The 21,590-nt window shown below is 38.9% G+C and overlaps 1 protein-coding gene across 2 annotated transcripts in view; it reads left to right on the plus strand.

Moving 5' to 3' along the window:
• Nucleotides 1–21,327, plus strand: part of MAPK11 (mitogen-activated protein kinase 11) — a 32,236-nt gene extending 10,909 nt beyond the window's left edge. Inside the window, exons 2-12 of one of the 2 annotated variants that reach the window (XM_014964169.1) lie at nt 2,458–2,587; nt 3,550–3,608; nt 4,228–4,339; nt 6,745–6,774; nt 6,877–6,924; nt 9,349–9,463; nt 9,587–9,658; nt 11,263–11,342; nt 15,123–15,159; nt 16,518–16,691; nt 19,841–21,327. In XM_014964169.1, the coding sequence (XP_014819655.1) occupies nt 2,573–2,587; nt 3,550–3,608; nt 4,228–4,339; nt 6,745–6,774; nt 6,877–6,924; nt 9,349–9,463; nt 9,587–9,658; nt 11,263–11,342; nt 15,123–15,159; nt 16,518–16,691; nt 19,841–19,914 (816 nt within the window). In that variant the 5' untranslated portion in view covers nt 2,458–2,572 and the 3' untranslated portion in view covers nt 19,915–21,327. Of the gene's footprint in view, nt 1–2,457; nt 2,588–3,549; nt 3,609–4,227; nt 4,340–6,744; nt 6,775–6,876; nt 6,925–9,348; nt 9,464–9,586; nt 9,659–11,262; nt 11,343–15,080; nt 15,160–16,517; nt 16,692–19,840 lie in introns of both variants that reach the window. The other variant, XM_014964167.1, reaches the window with a different exon arrangement.
• Nucleotides 21,328–21,590: the final 263 nt, after the last annotated feature.

Genomic DNA, 21,590 nt, shown 5'->3' on the forward strand with positions numbered 1-21,590 from the left:
TCCCCCTCCATTATGTGCTTCCACCTTGGGTCTAAAAAGCTGCTGTCATAAGAATTACTGAAGCTAAAAAAATAGTGCTTTGTACCATCTGAAAGCTTTGCAGCCTTGAGTCATATGGAGGGTAAAAAGCAATCCATCTTAAAGATCAACGTTTTTTAAAACACTGAAACCCACATTTGACCTTAGAATTGCGAGGAGAGGGATGTTTATCATGATAACAGGATTTAAAACCTAATTCCTCCTAGCCTTGTCTAATGTACACAGTATTTCACAAACCAGTACAAGCATGAGTGGGAAGGCTTGTGAATTACCAGAAGAGCTGAGATGTTAAGCACAGACCACTGTTTCGGGCAATGATATTTATTTATCTGGATAAACATTTCCTTTTCCACTAGAAAAAAGTTGGAAAGGATATGAAGGCTATGTATTTGCGAGACTTGGAGGTATTCTCCAGTGGCTTTTTGGCCAGGACTACACACTGGGGCAATTATATCTAATCTTTGTTACATTCACAACTAAGCATTAGCTTCCTTTTTATTTCTTCGGATTTTCTTGTGCAACTTTCATGTTGTCCCTGTGGCTAGTCATGTGGAATTTAAGATATCTTTGTTGTCAGTTCTTCTCACACTGTTCATTCCTTGAGCTGTTTCATGTATTTGAGCAACACAGCGACCTCATATCCTGAATTACTGTGCCCCTACTGCTGTGGGAACAAGTATCTCTGGCGTATCCCTTGCATCCACTGCTCAGATACCAGCCTTCTTCCTATCCTTGCTTTCTCCTGCTGAGGGAATGCCCTTCCTGAGGTGCTCAGCAAAGCCACAACCCTCTACACCTTTAAAACTTTCCCGGAGATCTGCTTCTGTGATGCTTGCAAGAAACTGGCTAAGTAATCTACTTATCTATTTCATTTATCTCACGAGTGACTCACTCCTTCCATGGTGCCTGTAAGAAACTTGTTGATTAAATCTACTTCCTCTTACTCTGTTTTTAACAAACAAAACCGTTGCTGGATTGTGCCCTGCATTGGCCTTTGGGTGAATTCTGGGGTAACTGGATCACGATCACTTTTCGGATGCCACTCTGTTCTTCCTGCCCACTTGTTGCTTGTGTCCTTTGTTGCTTCCCATTAGAAGCACCACCTTGTTCTCCAGCTGCCTGCAAATAAAGAGGCTTTGCTCTTCACTTGGCTATTCATGACCTTAGCACCACATACATGTAGGAGTCCACCTACTTGGAGCTGCCTATAGGCTCAATGCATTAGTTTGGGAGCTGCTCCAGGCACGATCAAAGTTTTTTGTCTCTAGCAGGTGTCTCCTACCACAGTGTGCTGGAGTGTCTAAACCACTGTTCATAAGGAGCAAATAGCATTTGGTGTGACTGTTGATTGTTGTCATCTACTCCCTGCAATTTTTGTGTTATCTAATTTTCATGTTTGTAACTCCGGAAAAGTTTTGTAAGATAAACGTGTGTGAAGGTTCTCGGCCTGCTGATGCTGTCCAGCAAGTGCAGATAGTGTTAGCCACTCTTTAAACAGAGAATGTCCAGGTATTGTAATTGAACACCATTTTAGCTTAATGGATAAGAGTAACAATTTAAAGAAAAATTTTTCCTTCATAAGAGAAGGTAGCAAACTGAATCTTTTTATAATTGTACTATGTAGTGTCATGAAGTAATACATACAGGGATCATTTTTATTCCTGTGCTACTTAAGAGGCAGCATTTATTTGTGGCTTGTTGTGCTTGTCATATTTTTCTAATGCACAAAACCCAGTGGGTCTCCCTCTTGTGCAAATGGTGACGTGTTTATTTAGTGTCCTCTTCGGCAGGGCATCTCCAGCTGTATGAAGTTAAGCACATGCTGGGTGCCAGCAGGATCTGTGGGCTGGAGTGTAAGACACATACCCATTGTTCACTTGTTCCCAGCATTTCCCAAGGAAATGGTATGGCCTTGCCTTTGTCAACATCCTAATTTGATTCCAGTTTTGTGGCATTATCGTCTAGCAAGCTAATGGTCACATAGGTAATTACTATTGCTAGACACAATGGCATCATTCCTCTAATTAGTAAAGACTCCACTTTGTTCAGTAACACCCAGAGTTTGAATTCCCATATTCCCTACAAGCTTTGCCTTGGAGCTGGAGGCAGGAGCTGCACTAATGGAGCTAATCCTCTGGTTCCTTTCCCTGACATGTGGGGAAGGGTACCTGGGGACAAGTCCTGAATGTTGTCATAATCATTAGCAATTTGCTGGATGGAAAACAAGGGAACTGTCTCTGACTACTCAGAGTCACTGCTCGCTGTCCTGTCCCCGTCCCCCCCCAGTTGCAGTCCCTGAGTAGAAGGTAAAAGAGGACAAAGGAAGGAGTAGGTAGCCCCAGGAGATTATGGGTTTCTCCAGTGAACTAGTTAAGTAGAACATGCCTTCATCATGGACTTTTTCTTTTCATCTTCTAGTTCAGCTTATGATACCAAAACAAGACAGAAGGTGGCAGTAAAAAAGCTCTCAAGACCTTTTCAATCACTTATTCACGCGAGGAGGACCTACCGAGAGCTTAGGTTGCTTAAGCACATGAAGCATGAGAATGTAAGTGGAGAGTGAGTTTTTCTTTCTCTTTGAATTTTTATGACAAAACTTTGCAATATAGGCTGAATTTCAGTTAGGTGCAATCTTTTACAAAAGTATATGCAACTCTCTGGCTACCCATGGTACCTGAACTTAGTCATCTTATGTGTAATGAGGTCATTGGACTTTAGAGACTTTCAGTAAAAGGCTGCCTTTTTATTGAAAAATGATCTAATTTTTTCTTGAAGATGCAGCTGCTGAAATCCAAAACAAGTGGTCCTGTTCTTCTTAAACTAAAGTAACAAGAGTGATCTGCTCACTACTGTTGGATGCTCTTGAAACATCAGTCTAGGGAAAAAAAATACATAAACCTGCTTTTGCTGAATTTGGATTCCTTTGAGAAATTAAGGGCAGATACTCTCATTGAAATTAATGACAGTGTAATGTCTAGATGAAAGATAGTAGAACTTCAGGTCCCAAATAATTCAGTAATTGCCTAAGTTTCTGTGACAAATAGTTGATTTCAGAGGGAGCATCCACCTTCTTAAAAGTAACTTGATTAATTGAAGCCTGAATAAAATGTAGTGGGTTGAAAGCTATCCTGGAGAAAGGATGCTAAAAAAGTTAATCAACAGCAGAACAAGATAACCCATGAAATTGAGCGTAATCTTAAGTATAACAAGCATATAAGCCATGTCAGCTTTTCTCTAGTGAGACATTGCATTTCCTGCCTTTATTTATAATTGTCTAAAGTCTTGTTGTAATTACTTTTTTGTAATTAATAGAATTTTCTATTGGTCATGGAGATAGCTGAGGCTGTACCTGTAGAGACCACCTATTGTGCCAGTTGTACTAAGTTTTCAGGAGGACGATATGTCATGTATTTGTAAGTTTCATGCCAAAAGTGCTAAGCACTGTCAATACTAATTACGTGTTGCTTTACGGATTTCTAAAAATAAAATGCCAATTCCCTCATCTTTCAGGTTATAGGATTGCTAGACGTTTTTACACCTGCAACATCAATAGAAAATTTCAATGAAGTGTAAGTAAAATTTTTAAATTATTCTGGCTAGTTAGTAAGTAACTACCACTTTGATACTGGGGCACAACTACTCAAACGAGAACTGGGAATGACAGATCTATACTTTTCCCAACACTTTTTTTGGAAAAGAATCAATGTCTCAGCAAAATTTGTCAAAAAAAAATAAAACTTCCAGTGGGAGCAGAGAGAGAAGTTACACAAAACACCGTTATTTCAACCAAGCCAATAATAATCTCCATCATCAAATATTCTGGGGCCTTGCAGGTACTGTAACTTCAGTGCCTCAGGCTCCCACTTTGGTGTTGGGTGAGATGTCATCCCAAAATACTCTCACTGGACACTGTAGTGCGTGAGGGAGAAAACAGAGATAAAAGCTTTTAATGTACCATAAGGATTTTTCCTTTTTGTGCTATTAAATCCCGTAGGTGTGATTCCATTCTTAGAGCTCCTAATAAGCCAACGGGAAAGGAATAAGGTGTGTGTTAGTAGACAATGGAAAAGGAACCGACGTGGAAATGTGTAGTTAGCCTTTAGATGTGCTGCTTTTAGAAAGATTTACATCCTGCCAATCTTAAATGAGGTGTGTTTCTTTGCTTTCTTCTGTGTTTTATTTTCACAGGTATCTTGTGACAAATTTAATGGGTGCTGACCTGAATAACATTGTGAAGTGCCAGAAGTTAACGGATGACCATATACAGTTTCTCATCTATCAGTTACTTCGAGGTCTTAAGGTACTGGCTAAATGGGTCAGCCCAGTAATGACTGGTTCCTTGCAGTGACAGTTCTTAAAGGCTTTTGTTTATGTCTTCAGGCGTGCAAACCAAAATGTTGGAGTAATGACTGGTTCCTTGCAGTGACAGTTCTTAAAGGCTTTTGTTTATGTCTTCAGGCGTGCACAGACAGTGGCAATCATTTCATAAATTATCTGATCATTTTTTCCAGCCAAAACTAAAATCCCAAGCCCACAAATGTTTACATGCACAATACATGTGAGTACTCTGCTTGAACTTTAGTTCAGTGTCTTTTTAAGTTATTACTGATAGTCTTGCTACATGGTCTCTCAAGTGAACATGTTCTATAGTGCACAATGTGTGGTTTAGACACTTCCCATCTCATGAGACGGTAGTGAAGAAACTTCTGAAGAATGTGAAATTGATAAAGAATGATATGACAAGTAGCTCACATTTCTGATTTGAAAGACAAGAGCCAGTTTGAAAAACTACAACCCTCATTTTTGTAGGGCGCATCACATGGGTGAAGAGATAATCAAGGTAGTTGGGTTCTTTGGGAAAGGTCTGGAAGTAAAAGCTTATCCCAGCAATGTGCAGTGTTGCACACGACCATCTAGGATTTGCTCTGCCTGTAAAGTCATTGCTTCCTTTAATCGCATCAGTTAAAATTTATGGAATTAGATAACACAGGTGATTGGCAATGAAAGCACAGCAAAATTTTCTTCCAAAAGAATTAAAATATGTATCACTTTGCTGATGTTAAACATAGAAGTGTCTATAAACAGGATAAGATGTTCCCATTACTAGGTGATAAGCATTTTCTTGGACCAGTGTTGATTTTCCCAGGCATATGTAAAAAGAACAGAGAGGGCTCAGCTGCTTTAGTAGCTAACTTAACAGTAATTGATATTTTAGACATGGAAAATAACTGTGTGGTTGAAAGCAAGCCATGGTAAATACTGGCTCTGAAATATACTTATTACATGGTTTTCAGCAAGTCACCTGGTGCCTGAAACAGTAATTCTTATTCATCCATGCGGGTTCTGTCAATTTAAGTGCAGATTTTAGTGAATAAAAATTGCAGAACTGAACCCTTAGTTGCTTTGTCTCATTTACTTAAGCTAATAGCTAAATTAGGAAGATGGATTCCAGAGTTAATTATCCAGCTTGTGGTTTTGAATACAAGGCTATGTTGTGTCAGAGCTAAATAGTAAGAATTGTGCTCTAAAATGAATATTAATTTCAGAAATACACCCAGGTACATTTCTGGCTCTGTTTTGAAGGGGAGGGGTAGATGGTGGATCATCTCTTCTGGAATTGAAATTCTCGTGTCTCATTAGTCCAAGAACATTTGGTCATAGAGAACTCCTCCCTTATATCTACACTAGAGTCATTACAACATGTATTTGCAGACCTGAGTGAGCTTTGGGCTTTTGGTGGCACCGAGAGGAGCCCTCATCCCAGCAGAGCAGGGACACAGCTCCCTGCTGTGGCAAACTGTGGTTTGGTTTCTGTTTGGTTTCCTCTTCGTTCAGCTGCTCGCAGCTATTGTGAGGAGCACTCGGGGTGGCCCTGCCCTTCTGACAAACAGCATGTAGGTCTGGAACAAGAAGAATGCCCTTGTGTTTTCTTTGGGTTTTCCCAGTTGATATTCAGGTTTTGCCTGTAATCTCTGCTCCTAAAAAAAAGGAGGTGAATTCACCTCTAGAGAATAGAAGGTTTTCAAGGTCTTGCTGATCCTGGTCAGTCAGATCATACATAAATTGGCTGTTAATCCTAACAAGTAAATGATAGGCAATTACAGAGTAAACTTTTCTCAATCTTTGCATTTTAGTCTTTTATGTAAAATAGCAGAGATGCTAAATAGCCACTGAAATACTGCTTTGCGCCCCTGCTTTGGAAGTGGACCTGAAGAAACGTTGTGCCTTAGATGGGTATTTTGGTCACTAATCTGTCCCGGGGTGCAGGTATCTCTCACACATTCAGCATTCACAGTATGGAAAGATGACATGTCATCTAGGAGTTAACCATACTGCTCCCTAGGCCACTGACTTCACTGAGCCACTAGCCGATCAACAGAGACATTGAGATAAGACTGGAACAAATTCCAAATTGGCAAGAAGCTTTCAACAGAAGAGTCACTGCAAGTGCTGTCTTTTATGGTAGACTCTGGCCTTCCTGGTTACTTTTCTTGAAATATCCAGCTCTGGATAAGACAGAACAAGGTTTTTGAAGTTCGTCATACCTCTGTTTGATCTGAAAATGTAGTCTGATGCAAGTCTTCTCTGTATATAAAACAATCAGTCTCAGAAGTGAAAAGATAAGACAAGTGAGTTATACCTTCCTTCACCCCTAACTTCAAATCTTACCTTTTTTTTTTCTTTTTTTCCCTTTCTTTTTCACAGTATATTCACTCAGCTGGAATCATCCACCGGGTAAGTTCACTCATTGGGTGTCAAATGTGTTTCAAGACATAATTATAACATATTTTAAAAGACTAAAAGCATACTTGACTAATTCCCTCTGTTCTGCTACAGGACCTGAAGCCCGGTAACCTAGCTGTAAATGAAGACTGTGAACTGAGGGTACGTATCGCGCTGTTGTAATGAAGAACGTTGTAAAAGCTGCCAAGATTAGTTTTCTGAGAAAATATTAGCTACCATCTTTATTTCTGATTCCATTGATTTCAGCTGTTTGCTACTGCTGCTCTTCTGACATAGAAAACCAATTTCCGTGAACATGTTTTTTCTCCCAAATGTTAATTTAGTATAAACACAAGTACCTTTGCAAAATATTCATCCCTAATTCCTCACAGATGGTACGTAGGCTAATAATCTGGACCATGAGTGAGTACTTAACTGAGTGTATCTTGAAAGTTTGACCTGTGAAATGTATCTGCATCTGCCGTGTTTAGCTGAAGCCTTGTAATAACTCATTTTTGTGTCTATAGAATATACTAGCTAAATTAAATAATGATATGAAAAAAGATACCAGTATTACCAGTTATTTTACCAGTTACAGGCAGTAAAAAAAAAAAAACACAAAAAAACCCAAACAAAAAAAACCAACCACAAACAAAAAGAACCCTGTAACTTCTCAAATGCTATTTTAATGCCTGCATCTATATAAATACATATCTTTGTGTATCTCTGTGATACAATATTACATAATAAGCATGAGACTCTGGAGAAGGAGAAGATGTTTTCTCGCTTTCTAAGCCTTTAAGCCTAAGAATGGGAAGTTTAGCATTTCTCCATGGCAGCCAGAAACATCTTCCTCCCTGTGACTGGGGCTCTGATGTAATCACTTTATTCCAGCTGCGAGGGATTTAAGAAACGATTCCAAATACTACAAGATCAGCAAAAAAATCACAATAGTGAATAAGAGCAGTGCAGTTGCCATCTCCCACTAATCCGGATCCGTGGTGAGAAACTGTAGTTCCTCTTTGGTTTAGTGACACTTGCAGATGCTCAGCAAGTTTCATGATTATCCCTTTAATGTCTTCATGCATGTATGTTCAGCGTCTGTGAAATTTTATGGGTCATCTGGGTCTGATCATGCACTCTAAAATGTGGGCTGTATTTCTGTACTGTAAGTAAAGGAGACTTCTAATCTTCCTTTTTTTTCCCTGTTATTATGGTATCTGTGCACCTCCCTGCCGAGCATTGGGTACTCTGCTCTTTGCTTTGTTTATATTTATAGCTTTGCTTCCTCTGATACCAAATTATTTTCTAATAGAAAAAAACAGTGGATATTTCCATGTATAAACAAAATAAAAATAGAAGCAAAAAGAAGGAAAACGTATGTGTACACGTTTGATAGAAGGGATCAGCTATTGAAGAAAAATATTGCCAAAACCTTTATAAAAACAAGGGCATTAGCATTTGAGTTTCATACTACTATTCATGCCTTGTTTGCCTCATGCTTTTATTTTTGCTTTTTTAGGAAATAAATAATGCTTTTAAAGTGTAATAGAAGTAAAGATGTGTAGTGTTACCTATATTTTAGTATTTTTCTTTAGGCTTTTTGTATCTTTAAATCAGATTATAACTAAGGAATTTTAAATGATACTCTTAAAATTTTCTTAGTTCCAATGAAAAGGATTAGCATCAGCTTAATAAATAATCCTGGATTTCATCATGGGAGGTTGCCACTGATCTTAATTCACATTTCTATTTGAAAAGACACTAACTAGCTCAGATGGCTGACTTAACGAACAGCGCTGAGGCTCAGTTGGTGCGCTTTCACAACAGGCTCTCTTAGAGTTCAGGATACCTTTGAGCTCTGTAATTAGTGGGACATAGACTAATCAAAAAATAGTAAGCAAAGAAATGAGCAGGAAAAATTTAATTGAAATAACTTCCCGGCAATGTAAACTTAGCAAAGGAGAACATATGGAGGGGAACATTTTGCCATCAAGCCTGTGAGTAATATGTGTACCTAAAGAGAGCTCCTCTGTTGTGTCGGTGGGGAGTTCTACCGAGGACAGATGGTATGTGATTTAAATCTACCTTGTTACGCAGGATATATCTGCCTCTCCTAGTGGCATCAGAATGGTGCATGATTTGGGTAAATGCTTAGATAGACACGAGGGGGAAACAACAGAAAATCTGCAGATTTGTGATGAGCTCGTGTGGTCTTTTAAATATTTAAATGGCCAGTAGCGCTTGCCCTTGGCATTTTACACAAACATTCCCATTTGTTAGTGTTTCATTTTTTATAGCAAGAGCGCTTATTTTTAGCAAATGAACGTCAGGGGAAAATTGAACTTGAGGCAGAATGCAAAGTTTGCATCAGAGGACAAAGGGCCGGGCAGCGGGAGCATCTTTATGCATCTCCCTGCAGCAGGGAGAGCCCGTGAGCCCGTCCACAGAGCATGGCTCTTTCCCTCACTGACAGCAAGGGGCAACTCAGAAATGAGTGACGGGGAAAATCAGTACCTATAACAAAGTGAAAAGGGATTTTATTTTTTTTTTTTAATTATTATTTGATTTGTTTTTATTCTGTAGATTTTAGACTTTGGTTTAGCTCGACAAACTGACGATGAAATGACCGGATACGTTGCGACAAGATGGTACAGAGCTCCAGAAATTATGTTAAACTGGATGCACTACAATCAAACAGGTAAACTGTGAAGGCGTGCATTTTGCTACAGCTGGATATGGTGATGGTTTTAAACCAAGAAGCAGCTCTGTTTAAGGATCTCTTTGATTCATCGTACACATTTCTTTCTCTGTTTTTTGGCAGTTGACATCTGGTCGGTTGGATGCATCATGGCAGAGCTATTAAAAGGGAAGGCTTTATTTCCAGGAAATGATTGTATCCTTAACATAAGACACAAAATGCAGCTATAAAAATACTTTCGAATTCTTCCTTTTATTTTTTTTTCTGATGACTTGAGTGTTTCTATGGAAATGTTTTTGAGGTAACAAACTTCTAAAACAGTAAAGCATTTTTGTTAATTTTTCAGTTTAGTGTATATGACAGCTGAATATGAGACCCACTGGTAGGAAAAAAACAGTAACAGATGTTCCTAAACATCAATAAGTCGCATTTATTCCTTGTTGTGTATCTGTATTTAAATAATAACCTAGTTACAACAGAGCAGATTTCTTCCATGTGTGCATCTTACTGAAATAACATACGTTAAAAATGAAGCTGAGTAAAGGCAATAATTTTTGATGGGCTAATACAATTTTTAAAAACAGAACTGCTTTTAGGCTGGAAGTTTCTAAAATGCAAACAAAGTAATTTTTAAATGATAAGTGAATTAATAGGCTTATTGTGTCCTGTTATAAAAAAAGCCAGCAGTCTCAGATATGCCACAGGAGCAACAAAGTCCTCTTTTTCTTCATCGCTGTGCTGTGGTCCCTTCTGGAGCATCATGGATTTCCATTGGTATTTCCTGTGCTGGCAAGAGGAAAAAAAAGAGTAAAATAATAAAAGAAAACTGAAGAAAACCAGATAATGAGGAATTAGGAAACAACTGCATCAGAGGAGGAAGGCTTTTAATATGAGAAACAAAGGCACATTCTTCTGTACTGAATATTGACATTTCTCACTGCTCTGAAAGCCCTCAAAAAGCAAACAATTCATCTAAAACTAAGACGTTGCCAGGTGCAAAACAACATGACATTAGAATTGCCTGCAAAACTGTGAAAAGAGCTGAGAGATGGAGTCTCCCCACTGACCTTTCTGTTGTGCTCAGCATCATTAGGTTCTATTGTAACCACAGGCATTGTCCAGATGTTCATCGTCTGGGAGATAACTGTTGCTTCAGACTGTTTGATTACATGCTATGTGGCATTTGGAAAAATCAACACATCTAGTTTTCAAGAAATAAGATATCTTCTGCTATTGTAAAATATTGTCTGCAATTATGTGATTATATCAATTTAAATAAAGCTGTAAAATAACACTGAGTCTCTAGGGAAAATGTAATACACTTTACAGGTCATACATGACAATGAAAAATGAACTTTTTCTAAGCTTTTAATCTTGAGACTGATATAAAACAGATTTATATAGCTACCAAATGAGAATTTTCCACTTACAGCCTACAGATTAGTAATCTTGCTCTATATGCTCTATTGTAATAGACTGTTCTTCAGAAATCTCTCAGATCACTGAAATGTAAATGTGCTATTTAAATTAAGCTTAAGAATATATTAAATTGGGAACTAGGACAGGAAAGCAATATGTTGCATGCACCTTTCTGACATACAGGCACACCTAGCAGATTCATATAGTACAATAGAGAATTTGATACTCCAGGACTAGGCTCAAGAAAGGTATGAATTGGTGTCCTTCCATGGAATTGTCTTGCTGAATAGTTTTAAACATCTCAACTATCTGCATGAAAGTTCATTAATTGTTCAAACCTAGAAGGATCATGTACTGTTTATTTCCCTGAAATAATGCAGATATCGATCAACTAAAGAGAATAATGGAAGTTGTGGGCACACCCAGTTCTGAACTTCTGAAGAAGATATCATCAGAACATGTGAGTTGACAGCTTCATTTGGTTAAATGACTTCCTACCATTCTAACTGGCATCCTATGCCACTGGTTGTGTTACGCAGATACTCTGATTCGGAAATGGGCAAACACTTCAAAGTGATCTCTACTTTTTGCTGCTAGAATGCCACCATTCAAAAAATATTCTTTTTGGAGGCATCCAAATGCCCTGACTGTCAGCTGGATTAATTTTGATACTTGTTCTAATGTACTCAGTTTCTGAAAGCTGTTTGGCAATTGGTCCTGATGATCTTTTATTTTGCTGCTATACTTATAATGAAAAATTCAAACTGACACTCAGCTCAGTGCATTATAGTGTTGTTATTAAATCTGATGCCTCTGTAATTTTTATGCTTTCCATACTTATAAGGGATCTAAACACAGATATCAGAATCAAATAATGTGTGTTCTGCCAGAGTGCTCTTATTTGGATCCCTAATTTGAAATTCGTATTTATTCATCTCTCTGAATGCTTGTGCAAGGTCCATTTTCATGATAATATCTGCAGTTACTGGTGTGATTTTTATCTCCCCATATGACTTCTTTAAAGTAGTAATCTAGTAAATGAACAATTTTCACTTTGTTTCTCTGCTAAAACTACACTTAAAGGATTCACTTTAAGCAATACCTGTGGATATCCAGCTGAGGAATGTGAAATTGATTGATAAAGGCAGGTGATGGGCATGGTGTAAAAAATTCAGATAAACAACAGCATAGAGATACCTCCTGAGCTGACACTGTTTTCTTACACCTTTTTTGTCTCATCTTGAGCTAATACTAACAGCTGTTTTTCAGCTTGTGTGTTTATTGGTGGGTTCTTTGAACTTTGGCGTTCTTTGAACTTACTAATGAATACACTAGTGAGTTAGGTAAGCAGGAAAAGTAGGAGAGCCAGAGCAATGCTGTATTTCTGGAAGACCTAAGCTTAATGAAATCTCATCAATGCAGCCCCAGAGTTTGTGGGTGCCCAGCACCTCGAAATGGCCGGGGCAGGAGGAGGATCCATCCTTGTGCCAGGGACTGGATCAACCAGCGAATCATAGAATCATAGAATCGTCTAGGTTGGAAGAGACTCTTGGGATCATCGAGTCCAACCATCTACCCTACTCTACAAAGTCATCCCCTACACCATGTCCCTCAGCACTGCATCTAAATCTTGGAGTGTGATGTCCTAAGCATAGGTCCTTGTATAGCCTTGGTAGGTCCTGGTGTAGCCTTTATGTGTTATTAAGATAAGATTAAGTTTTTTGCAGTAAGGTGTTCAGAGTAGTGTATACAAACGTGTGATTTACACACAACTAGTCAGTTTGTGAGCTTTCTGATTATGAGATTAAACACCCTAAATATTTACTGGAGATAGGATCTGCTTTTGTCTTTAATTTCTTGTGCTTCAGAGCATACCTCAGTGAGCTACAAGAATCCCAAAACTGTTTTACTGCAGCTAATTATAGCTTTAGAGCATAGGGAGAACACAAAAACCAAGTTAATTACTTGGAGTGCTGCTAGGTCACCTCTGGGCTGCTGCTGCCTGGTTAGAGGAGCGATGTCAAAGGAGATGTGTGCCTTGCTTCAGGGTACTTGCCTCTTGTAAAGGAGTGTCTGTCTGTCCTATTCCTTTGTCTAGTTCTTCTTTACCTTGTAGTTTGGCCTTATTGTTTAGATATCTCTTAATGCAGCTTGCAGTCCAGGACAATTTTTCCCATTCCTCTAACAGCAAGGTCACAGGTTTTCTGAAATGACAAGCCTATTTTCAGTTATAAGTAGAGGATTAAAGAATTGGAAACTAAAATATCAACCCCATGAGATGTTTCAGCGCAAATTACTGAGCTGTTTTGTCAGTCTTTCACGTTAATATGGGTTTAAATGGTGATTGCATTTCATTATTTTCAGAATAATTTAAATGTCTGGATTCTCTTGATTGGGTTTCTGTGGTGAATATACAAGCAGAGGGGACAGGTTAAATGCTTTGATAGGTCTGTGTTGTTTTCAAAGGACTTCTGGACAAGGTTGGAGATAATTTTGAAATATCTCGTTCAGTCATGTTTGGATTAGCGATGTTAATTGATGTCTGTACAGAAACAAATAATCCACAAATCCACAGATGTTTGTCATAAGATAAATTTACCTCTTGTCTACCCTAGTCCGTAGCTTCCACGCAAGAATGTGTGACAGCTCTCTTTCGCCCTGCTGGTCATATGTACGTATAAACCAATGCCCCGGGAGACTTAATTCTGATAGGAGCTGCACACCCTGACCCCCTAGCAGGTGTTTGCTGCCTTTATGAACTTTAGGGGGATAAAAGAGGTGGAGTGAAGCCTGTGTTTGACTAGTCTTTAGACATTGGTCTCTGCATGACTGGCTACAGCTGCTAAGAAGAAATCAGCCTTATAGAAAGCCTTGCCATCAGCCCCCATAATAAAAAGGGAAAATGCTGATACAGTTTTAACAGGTTGGGGACATAACACGTGGAGGCTTGCTTCTCTTAGTGAGACTCTGAAGTGTGTCACTAGTGGTAGTCTGGAGTTTTGTTAGAATATGCTTACATCTTACAAGAAGCAGAAAAAATAAATAGATCTGCCTCATTAAATTAGAACACAGCTTGAAGAGACACTGTGTGATGCAGTGATTTAAAATATCCTTATATCAGTTCATTGCAGCTACAGAAATTAAGATGATGGCAGAGAAAACAGTGTATGGGACAGGGTCTGTTTCCCAAGCGTGGTTGTAGGATTGCACAGATGATATGTCAGAGTATTTTATAGTCACTTCATGATGGTCCAGAAGATAGTTCCACAACTCTCAATCTGGTATCTCACTGGAAGCCATGGAGCTGCACAGTATGAAAAAGTTTATTTCCTTTGCTGTCTTCAGTAGGCCAAGGATGCTTAGTTAGCTTAGAGTAGATAGTCTTTTTCTAATAGGATTGCTCAGTGTGCAGGGAGGCTCCCCTGTAACACAAATGTGTTTTAAAAGGATTAAAGTTTGTTTGAAGACCAGCTAGAATTTTTGTGGATCTGGGGATAGCCATTTGCCTCTTCTTGAACTGTTCCGCTTCAGAATTCCCTGTTCTGTCTGATCCCAGCCCTTAGGACCAGGATTCAACCTTTTTTCTTGCCAACCTATCTTATCTCAGACCAGAAATCCGTAGCTGATGTAATGCCAGGCTCCACGCTGACATTCATGGGTCCTACATGCGGGTAGGCTTTTCCTAGCTGAGCCTGGATGAGCCTTTCACGGCCACGGTGACAAGGCCAGCCATTAACTCTGTTAAACATCTGATGGTCTGCTCCCTGGCAGGATCAGGGTTTGTTCTTTGGTTAGGAAAGCTATTGTTCGACAGAGGAGGGAAGGATGGAGGCTGGATTATGCTACTTCACTGAGGGTAACTGAAAGATGATTTAGGTTGCAATTTCTGACTGAACACTACATGCTTGTGTTCCCTGGGGATGCACTGCAATGAACCGCTAAGCGTCGGTGAAAACAGAAGTGCTAACACACAGTCCTTAGAGGAAAATATACCTGTTTAAAACTCTCTTGCTTATTGGGCAATATACAGGAGTGACCGTTTAAAACAAAGTCATACATTATGATTTTATGTGAAGAAGGTTTCCCATGTATAAGAAATATAAAAAATACCACGTCTAGTTTTTTTAGAGTTGATACGGTTATGGTTGGGCAAAATTTAACCTCTGTGCATGTGGTATATATATCGATTTATTCCTAGGCAAGAAAATTCATTGAATCTCTTCCACATATGCCTCAACAGGATTTGAAGGCGGTATTTTGTGGTGCCAATCCATTAGGTAAGAAAGTCAGACTGATATATATTAAATCTTTCACTAACACAGGAGCTCAAGCCTCTCTCCGCTATATGATCCCATATAATAACGATCAGACCAGTGGGAAGAGCATTGCTTAACCTTTCATCCTCAGACTGTTTTCCCTTCGTGAAGCCTGTGCCTTTTGTTTCTGGTGGAGATTACGGGAACCTCCTAAGGAAAACAGTCTGTGAATGAAAAGCAAAAGCCAGCTATATATAGTAGGAATAAATAAAAATGTCACGGGGTCTGGACTAGAGACATCACTTCTGGCTCAGGAAGGGCAGGAGCTGGAAATTGCTGGTGAGCAGAAGAACATACCAGGAAGCATAGCTGTTTGAATGACCCTTTTGAGTATTATTTCCTAGGAATGTATTAGCCATTGTTGAACACAGGATGCCGGGCTAGACCTGTGGTCTGATCCTGCACAATTGGGTTTATGTCTAACCAATTGGTTCTGCCTGTGCAAAAGAGATGGTTCTGTGAACTATTTCTTTTGACATGGCAAAGGAGATGTTCGAGTGACTGGAGTCATCTTCCTACAGTGCCTGGTCAGTTCCATCAAGTGCACATTAAAACATTGTATATGGGGAAGTATTATGAGTTAAAATATTTTGAATTCGTCTGTGTATTAAAAGACAATTTTATTTTTACAGATACAAGTAGCGGTGAACACTTTCTTATAAAAAATGGGATTTATTTGTGTGAGGTACTTGAAAGCATGCTACATATTAATACATAAAGGCAAATTAATAAGAGTGCTTAGTGAAAGCACTAAAGTTATTTTTATATAGTATTTTAAATAGTTATAATAAACTTTCCCTATAAAACCAATTTCAGCTTTACAGATCTCTCTCACTTCTAATATTCTGCAACATCAAACATATTTTCTTTATGCTGGATCCTGTAAAGTTGCTTTGGGGCTTTCATCTGATGATTTAATTGATGCAGCTAATTAAAAGTGTAATCTCATATTCACAATTTTAAGATACACAAGTTTGCACTGATCAGGACCAAATTAAGCACATGATGCACAACACAGGATATTTAGCTTTTAAGTGCACAGATCTTTTCAGAATGAAGGTTTTGGATGTGTGAAGTGGTGAATCAGATATCAAATAGACTATCATGAACCTTCCAGAAGCCTCCTTCAGCTCTGAAAATAATACTCAGTACAAAACCTTCAAAACTTATTTTTTATATTGCCTAAATTTTGTGGCTTTGCCAATAATGCTAACTGTGTTGAAGGTGAGTGAGAATAGATTGTGGGTAAACAGTTGCCTTCTCTTTTATTGCTAGGTGGTCTCTTCTGGCTTTGAACCACGTTTCTCTTTTTCCCTTAGCTGTAGATCTTCTTGAGAAGATGCTTATATTAGACAGCGATAAAAGAATCACCGCCTCGGAAGCCCTTGCCCATCCATACTTTGTACAGTATCACGATCCGGACGATGAGCCTGAGGCCGAGCTGTACGACGAGTCCATAGAGAATAAGGAGCGAACCATAGATGAGTGGAAAGGTAACAGAATTGCACACAGTAGCTAATACATGCAGCAGAACAAAACCTTACTTCCTCTGTCTCTCATCGGAGCAGTTTGAACTCTTAAGCTTCATGGAAACAAGATGTATGTGCTTGTGGGAGTGGAGATGTGGGAAAGGTGGTTTTTCCTCTCTGGATTTCACTCCCTTCCCCCATTCTATCATCTCCTCACTAGTTTCCCTGCAGCAGGAAGCCACACATTCTGTCTTGCTTTTAGTTTTCTAGGTCAGATTCTCAGCTGAAGTAACTGTCCTGAGAGCAAGTGACACTATTTGGGATTCTGGTCTAGCTTTCTTCAGAACCATAAATTAGTATTTTCCAGATACGTGTGTATTTTGTTAATCATTCTTTTGATAGCCAAGTAATTGGGATTAATAGATAAGCCACGCTAGTGATCTTGTTTGAGGTGAGAGTTGCTGATTTTACTTTGGATTTACACCCTAAAAGCCATTCTTGAGAAATACTGCAACAACCTTTTTTATTAGTTAATTCCGTGCTTGCATCATTATTATATTGCACTATGGTATCACGGAAGTAACATGGCTAAACATTTAGGTTGCAAGTTTACTGCAATGCACAGTCCAATTTCATCATTGTCTAATGAGGACATATTAGGCTAAAAATTCCTTACCAGACATTTTTAAATTGAGAATAATGTTCTAGAAAACTAGTTGTTCCTCTTTATCAATAAAGTCCTTTCCTTGGCTTAAGATGAAATATGTCTTCTATAAAATAAATGTACTCCTGTTTCTATTTGCATATTCTGTAACTTTTACTCGAGAAAGCTTTGATAAAAATATATTAGCATAGTGGGTAGGTTTATGGTGAAAAATACTGACCTCCCATGTCTTACTCATGCCCTTGCACTTGTGCCATGTTTTATCCTGGACAAGCAGACTGACTACAGCACATACATCTTAAAGAAAGATAGGAGCGGGGTCATGGGTCCTTCTACAATAAAGCAACCTCCTGGTGCCCCGAAAAGGGTTTTCTAGCTTACCCTGTCTCTACAAACAAGGATTGATTGGTATCACTTATCCCTTACACTTGCTCTCCTCTGCAAAGCCTGGCAGCACGCACAGCACCACCCATACATCTTGTTTATTGAGAGGCATGTTCAATTTGCTGCTGTACTTACCAGTGGGTGATTTATTTTCTGCTACTTTTTCAGTTGACTGAGCCTTTAACAGGAAAGTTTAACAATTTCCGAGTGGTGAAGCTGATTTCTGTTTGTGATGAAACTCCGTTGAAATTATTTCAGGAGCAATCTTAGCTTAACACTTTCTGAACTGAAATGAGGATGTGGAGGTGAATTCTTTAGGAAGGACAGTATCACATATTTCTACATCGCTGTCCTTGCCAGAACTACAGGTTAAAGTCTGTCTTTATACAGAGGGGGAAAAAAAGGGGCCTGAAACAAAAATCTCAAAGCTGACACAGGACATGCAGCTCTTTCTCCTGGCCATATTTTTATCTTGGGGAATAAACTTTTTATTTTCAATTATAGTAAGTGCCACATTTAAGTAAGATGACATGAAAGGTGAACGAAGGGGAATGTTTGTATAACATTTTTGTATTATTGGTGAAATGTTGGACCCAGTTTCTCGATATGCCAATGGCATGTTCCCCCTCTTGTTCTGCTCAAGTTAAAAATCTGTGGCACTTGATCCCAAGAGGGACTGGGCACCAAAGAGATTTCAGACACTGTCTTACACATTATACACCTAAGAGTTTCCTTGTCCTCCATGGCACGCTGCTGAGGCTTGCAGCCCAGCAGCTCATAGATTTTTCTTCTGACATGTTTAATCAGTTAGAAAATATTTAAAATGTTTAGAGGCTGAGAGTATGCGATTCAGAGCTGAATGCCATGCACTGTCTCTCTTTAGCTGCTGCTCCAGCTGCACATATCTCAGCTTAACATCTGTACTCTCAGCTGAGTAGGTGGCACGAGAGCCAGGTAAGGAGCTTCCTACTCCAAGTTCACTCAGGACCACTCTAACTCCTACCTGGCTGCCTCTGGCCAGATGCTACTTAATAGCTTCAGATCAATCACTGAAAGAGCTAACAAATCCTTCTGCCTTGGCAGTTCTGCACACTTAATACCTTTCAGAGAAATCCTTCCCTGAAGCTGGCACAGTGGTCACTCTACACCATGGCACAGCATAACACAACCAGAGCGTAAGCAAGATTTTTACACACCTTTCAGAGGAGTGCTGGGCCCACTGGCAGGTGTAGCAGCTGTCTCAGGCAGAGTGGTTTAGTAAGCAAGTTAATAGGCACGGGTTTGATGTGGTTTAAACATCACTGTTTGGGAAACAGATCCTGAAATAATGCATTGTTAGCCATGTACTTATGTGTGAATAGGATTTGGTCCTTAAAATACAGTATCTAACTTGAGAAGATAGATGGGAGGTTGCTGCTGACGACATACTGCGTTGCTGTGGAAGGCACAAAACAGGACACAACTCTCCAGATGAAAAGATAAAGGGCTCTTCCTAAAGCAGGGGGAAACAGCAAGGAGTACATGTTTCTAGTTAAGCCTTTCTTGATGCAAATAGAACTGTTATGTGCTTCTAAGAGAAAAGAACATTTTTTCCAGAGGACCTTAAAATTGTTATTTACAATGAAGTCTTAAAAAAAGACCAAAAAACCAACACAAAACCTAGATCCCAAGTCATTAGTGCAGAATCGTGAGTGATTTATGGTGAAGGCAATTGACTGGGAGATGATAAAGAACATTTTCAGCAGTTAAAAGTGTACATTTTAAAACCTGTTCGGGTGCTTTTAAGCATTCCATTTTCCATTACATTTTGTCTTTCATTACGTCATTTTGGCAGGTCATCTGACAGCATAATTAATGTTTCCATTTCAGGGCCTGTGTGTTTTAGTAATTAGCTGAAGGGGACAGACGTGTTCTACAATAACAGTATTTGTGAGTTTAACTTGTAATCTGAGGTTAACAGCTGGATTCCTGGTGAATTCAGTCTATTTTTGGGTCTGGACTCTAAAAAAGACTGGAAATACAAACTACAAGTCACATGCATCCATAGAACTGTTTTGTCTGGAATATTTTTCTTTTGAAGGGAATATCACCTAATTCTTCTCTCTCCCTTACGCCCTCTCTACAGAACTTACCTATGGAGAAGTGATTAGCTTTAAACCCCCTGACTTAAAAATGGATAGCCTGGAGATAGAACAGTGAATACCAGCAGCTCTCTCTCGCCTTGCTGCACTATGAAGACTGTTAAAATATAATCATTCTATTTAACCTGTGGTCAGACGTAGATTTTTACTATCCAAAGACGTTGGAGAAGATGTGGAAAAGCAGATGCATTATACAGAAGCCAGACGTTGTCTGTTTGGGGTGGGTTGTTGTTTTTTTTGCCTTGTAATATGAATGTATTCCCGACTCACAAAGGGTGATAAAGAACTGCTTTGTTCTGACAAAATTATGCACTGAGTTCTGTCGAGCTGTGTGTTCTGCATGTTTCATTTTATCAGTTGTATTGCCAAAATAAAGGTGACTTTTAAAATTAATTTTAAAATTGTACATTTAAAGCATGAATGTATGCAAACACAAACATAGAAATCAGTACAAGCAATCCATTTATTTTTTTCTGGCATTTTATCTGTCCGTTTTCATATTATTTATAGTTAGTGCCTTTATGATGAGAGGGCGTGTAGTGAGATAGACAGAATATGCATACGTAGTCATATCTGTGGTGGTCTTACAGATTTACTGGATGTCTCTCAAGCGATCTCAACACCAGTTGAAAGTCAATAAAAATAAATCTTTGTCTTCTGTTGCCATTCAAGTGTCTGTTCTCATTATTTTCCCCATGTATGTTGTTTTAATCTGCACAATACCCATTTGTGAGACCATTTTACTGGCTGATGGTGCTCCTGACCATGCTGTCAGTGGAGCGCTGCTGAATTTGCCCAAGTTGACAGGAAGGTGGCCCGAAGGCCCTGCGGCAGATCTCTGCCATCTTCTGCAAGCTTCAGCAAAGGCTGGCACTGGCGCCAGTGCAAGAGTGCTCAGTTCAGCTCACAATTCCTCATTCTTTTATTTTCCTTCACATAGTCCTTGGGAAAATAATCTAATAATTGCCATTGGAAGACAGGGCAAAACTAGATGATTTAAGAATTTCTTTGTGGAAAACAAAATATCCATCTCATCAGAGTTTCCTTTTAAGCAAAATTTTAAAGGCTTTCCAGCTCTGAAAAGCCGGAAAATTAAATAATAAATTGTTGGATATGTTGGATACCAAGAATGTCTTAAAGAATTAAATTTATCCGATTTCCCCATTGAAGGCATAATACTGAAACAGGAATATCCTTTGGCAGGAGCCCCCTTTGGTGTACTGGCTGTGTCTTATGATTATGATTCATGGTTGTTCAGTGTTGTTCATTTTTGTGTCTCTTTCTCACCCTGTCAGAGTTTTATCTTGGAGATGGCTTTTTATATCATTTAGGTTTTCTGCAACCTTTGACATTAAGATTCAGTTGTACAGCTATTACATGAGGTAATGAACTCTACTGCATTTATTTACCCTCCTCTGTATCTTTTCTATGTAAAAGAAAAGCTTTTTCTTAATAAACAGATTTTAAAAAATGTCAAGTCCAAGAACTTTGATTTTTCAGAGGTAATCAATACAGTGTTGTTTGTCTTCTTTGAGAAATGGAAATAAGCGCTCCATGTAGAAAATATGCTCCTGATCTGTGGGCTAAGTGGTGGGCTGTTGGTGGTAACGTTGGCCAGTTGTCTGATACTTGATTTCAGTGGAATACAGACGCTTGTATTCAACTTTCTGCATGGCAAATTAATCTGGAAGCAAATGTCCTCCTGAATATCTCACAGGTCCTCTGAAGTGGTGT

This window comes from Calidris pugnax, unplaced genomic scaffold (genome assembly GCF_001431845.1).
Source record: "Calidris pugnax isolate Ruff unplaced genomic scaffold, ASM143184v1 scaffold44, whole genome shotgun sequence".
Taxonomy (NCBI): Eukaryota; Metazoa; Chordata; class Aves; order Charadriiformes; family Scolopacidae; genus Calidris; species Calidris pugnax.